Source organism: Asparagus officinalis, chromosome 8, assembly GCF_001876935.1.
Source record: "Asparagus officinalis chromosome 8, Aspof.V1, whole genome shotgun sequence".
Classification (NCBI taxonomy): domain Eukaryota; kingdom Viridiplantae; phylum Streptophyta; class Magnoliopsida; order Asparagales; family Asparagaceae; genus Asparagus; species Asparagus officinalis.
In genome coordinates this window covers 4,913,584-4,916,885 of record NC_033801.1, presented here as the reverse complement: position 1 = coordinate 4,916,885, position 3,302 = coordinate 4,913,584, and the positions used below count along the sequence as shown (strand labels likewise).

Here is a 3,302-nt window from a genome sequence, read left to right as displayed (position 1 = left end):
ACGAATCCTTCTTAGAACTTCCGGAAGATATACTAATCATGGTATACTACCCCTTTTTCTTGAGAAAATGTTGTAATGCGCCCCTGCTATCAGCTCTACATTGTGCTGTAATATTTATCACCTTATACGCGATTTTGAGCTGCTTTTGGTTTGAAGCATTAAAGAATTGGGTAAATGAAGTCATTTGAAAGATACTTAACTAACATATATAAAAACAAAACTATTGTTCCTTCAATTACTCATCACACAAACCTTTTTGTTTGTCCCCATGTAATTTAAAGACAATGGAATTTTGCTAGTACCTCATGTAATCAATCTTGTATCTTCCATGAGTCCATTCTTTGCTCTTTACTTCTGATTTTTTTGTACGTTAGTACTAATTAAAAGGCGCGTGTTTCTTGTACACATATGTGAAGAGTCACCGACAAGTATATATTCCATGAACTTTGACATGTGTAATTTGTCATTTGTGAGTTCTCTCTCCTTGGCAAAGGAACTCGTAGTAAATCTTTGTACTTCTGGATAAGAACTTACTTACCCATCAAGTGGATATATAAAAAACTTGTTCCATTAATTGTATGGTGAATTGTGACACACCACGTGGATAGAATACATCCATGCAAGATGCTCGTAATACACTATAATAAAGGAAGGTAAAAATGAGTAGAAATAATGTAAGGAGGAGAATAAAATCTTAAACGAGAGTTTCCAATGGGAATATCTAGTATACAGGGTTAAGAGGTGAGCAAACTAGGTTAACAGATCATTGCTCAAGGAAAAAACTTGTTAGGCACTGAGTAACTTTTCCTGTGGACACTGAGCTGTGAGAAACTAGATAGTCAGGTGCTCTGTTCTATTTGGATATGCCTTTCAAACCTGCTGTGAAATCAGTATAATAAACTCTTAGGTTATACAAAAAAGATTTTGTTGGGAGGTGCGACTTAAAAAAGGATAACAGTTCTCTTTTGTTGTGTTTGATCTTTAGAAGGTGCTATTGGGGCAATCAATGACAATTCAAGGATTGTTTCAGTACTTGACTATTGGAGCGCTTCAAAATTGATTAGGGATCGGTGGTAAGCTATACGTCATAAAAGGAATTGGCGATGACTTGGAATTATTCTCGGCGTTCTTAGTAACAAAAAAAGTATTACACAGCTCTACATGAACTCCACATGAAACATTATATTCGACAGTTTCCTAGTCTATCAGTACCACTAATATTAAACAGTCAATATTCAACCTGAACAAAAGGTTGTAATTTCTTTTGCTTTTAATTAAAACTTTATGTATCCGACTCATATTTCTGATTTATTCTTACCATCAGAATGGATGCAAGCATTATGTTCTGGTAGAATTGACTAGACTTCTTCTGGAGGCCAATGATGTCTTCAGTTGTGTATATACATGCACAGATGCACTTGTCTTCTAGTGTAGTACTAATAGATTGCAAGTGTTTGCTGATATGCTCTATAAAACAACCAAACTCCATTATTTTTTGAATTTTAAATACATGATTTGTGTTGACATGGATAGCCTTTTAAGCATGTGATGATGCTCCAAGTATTGCAATTATGGAAAGTAGCTTTAAAAAACATTCTAAATTTACATCATTAGATACACCTCATTCGAAGGCTTATAATCAAGCATCACCTAATTAATCTTGATGGAGGCTGCATATGACAGAGGTGTCTTCAAATGCAATAACTTGCTTTGTAGTCTTAATACCTTTGAAATCTAAAAGGCTTTCTGAACTATGCTACTAGTCCTGGTCCCCAGATAATAGTATGTGTTGAACACCGATAAGGATAAAACAGACTAAGGATGAAACAGTAAGACATGCACAAGAACCATCCATGTAAAATATATAATTATTGTAACTATTGAATTTTCTAAAATATCATTTTACTGTGTGGCAACATTTTAGTTTTCTGGTTTCTTGATAGATTGCTATGGGTACATGACATCGTACTCCATTTATCCATTTCCTAACTGGCACCTTGTTGTCAGTCACGTGCATCCCTGTGCATTCAATTGAATAGCAATGAGAATTAACTTTGCGAGACTGCGATACAGTCCTGCGGGTGGGAACCTATTCTGTACATACATCCCAATCTTTTGAAACTTGTTGGACAAAGGTCGGGTTCGTTTGAGCCCATATTCAGTTAAAAACTATGATCTCAAAGGGTTGTTTGTGTATCTGGCTCAGAGCGATGGTTTCAGCTGTGTCTCCATACCCTACCTTTTACAATTTTGCCGGTTCCCTTGCGCGCACCAGAACCCGTATCCGTATGATGCAATTTAGTTCAGTGTAGTCTGAGTCATGTGTTAACAGACCCATTCACCCACACTCAGGAGGGTTAAATGACAATGTTACCTCACAATTGGGTTACTAGCTTCTTCCTTGTGAGGTAAAAAACAGGCATCAGGGACTTCTATATCATCTTTGATTCATAATTATATTCTACTTCCTCCAAGATCGCATTTGATTTTTCCTGTATGATACTGATCATTGTGTAAATTTTGCAGGTTATGCAGAAGCACCAGAAGTATTTTCCATTAAGAGAAAAGTCTAGCAACAAACTACTTCCATTTTTTATTGCGGTGAGTATGTGGAAATATTTTTCACTTTTATTCTTATCTGCATGTGAAGCATTTATAGGTAGTATATGCATCAGAGAAATGCAATAGCACCTGACGCTTTGGCTTCTATGTTAGTGATACTTGTAGTAGCAATCCTTTTCCATCTTTCCTTGTTGCTGCATCTTAATCTGCATGATTAATGCCGTATACCTCCTTACTATAAGATTTGCCAATTTGACTTTACAGAAAATGCCCTCTCTTTCCGATACTTAACAGCTGAAATTTGCCAGCAAATAATTGGCTGACATAAAGTTGATAGCAACTGTTAAAATTTTTCTTAACAGAGCTTATTTAACTCCAAATGCACCATAATTGACCCATCCAAATAGAAAGCTTTTAAAAATTGATGAGATCAATGACTCTGCCTTGGTATATCTTTCTTTACTGGTTTTCCTGTCAAATTTAATTGTTAGTTTATTTTTCCAGGTTGCAAATGGCACAATCAATGAAACAGTAGTTCGAAAAGGGAATGAAGCTGTACTGAGGTTCGAAATACCTGTTTGCTTCATCATTTCTTTTGTTTATTACTATAAATGTTAGTTGGAACCACTTTTGGAATGTGATAGAAAAATGGAGATAGGAATTTTGATTGTGCCCCAGACGCTAGAGCTAGTAACCTTGCAAGTTTATTTTGTGTTTTTAGTCCTTTGGTTAATCCCCCA

General features: G+C 35.6%; 1 protein-coding gene across 1 annotated transcript in view; it reads left to right on the top strand.

Moving 5' to 3' along the window:
- The window catches only part of LOC109851290 (glycine--tRNA ligase, chloroplastic/mitochondrial 2), a 28,964-nt gene that overhangs the window by 17,823 nt on the left and 7,839 nt on the right, over positions 1-3,302 (top strand). Inside the window, exons 23-25 of the mRNA XM_020421351.1 lie at positions 1-41; positions 2,527-2,601; positions 3,067-3,125. The exon at positions 1-41 is cut by the window's left edge and continues 18 nt beyond it. Coding sequence (XP_020276940.1) covers positions 1-41; positions 2,527-2,601; positions 3,067-3,125 — 175 coding nt within the window. The remainder of the gene's footprint in view (positions 42-2,526; positions 2,602-3,066; positions 3,126-3,302) is intronic.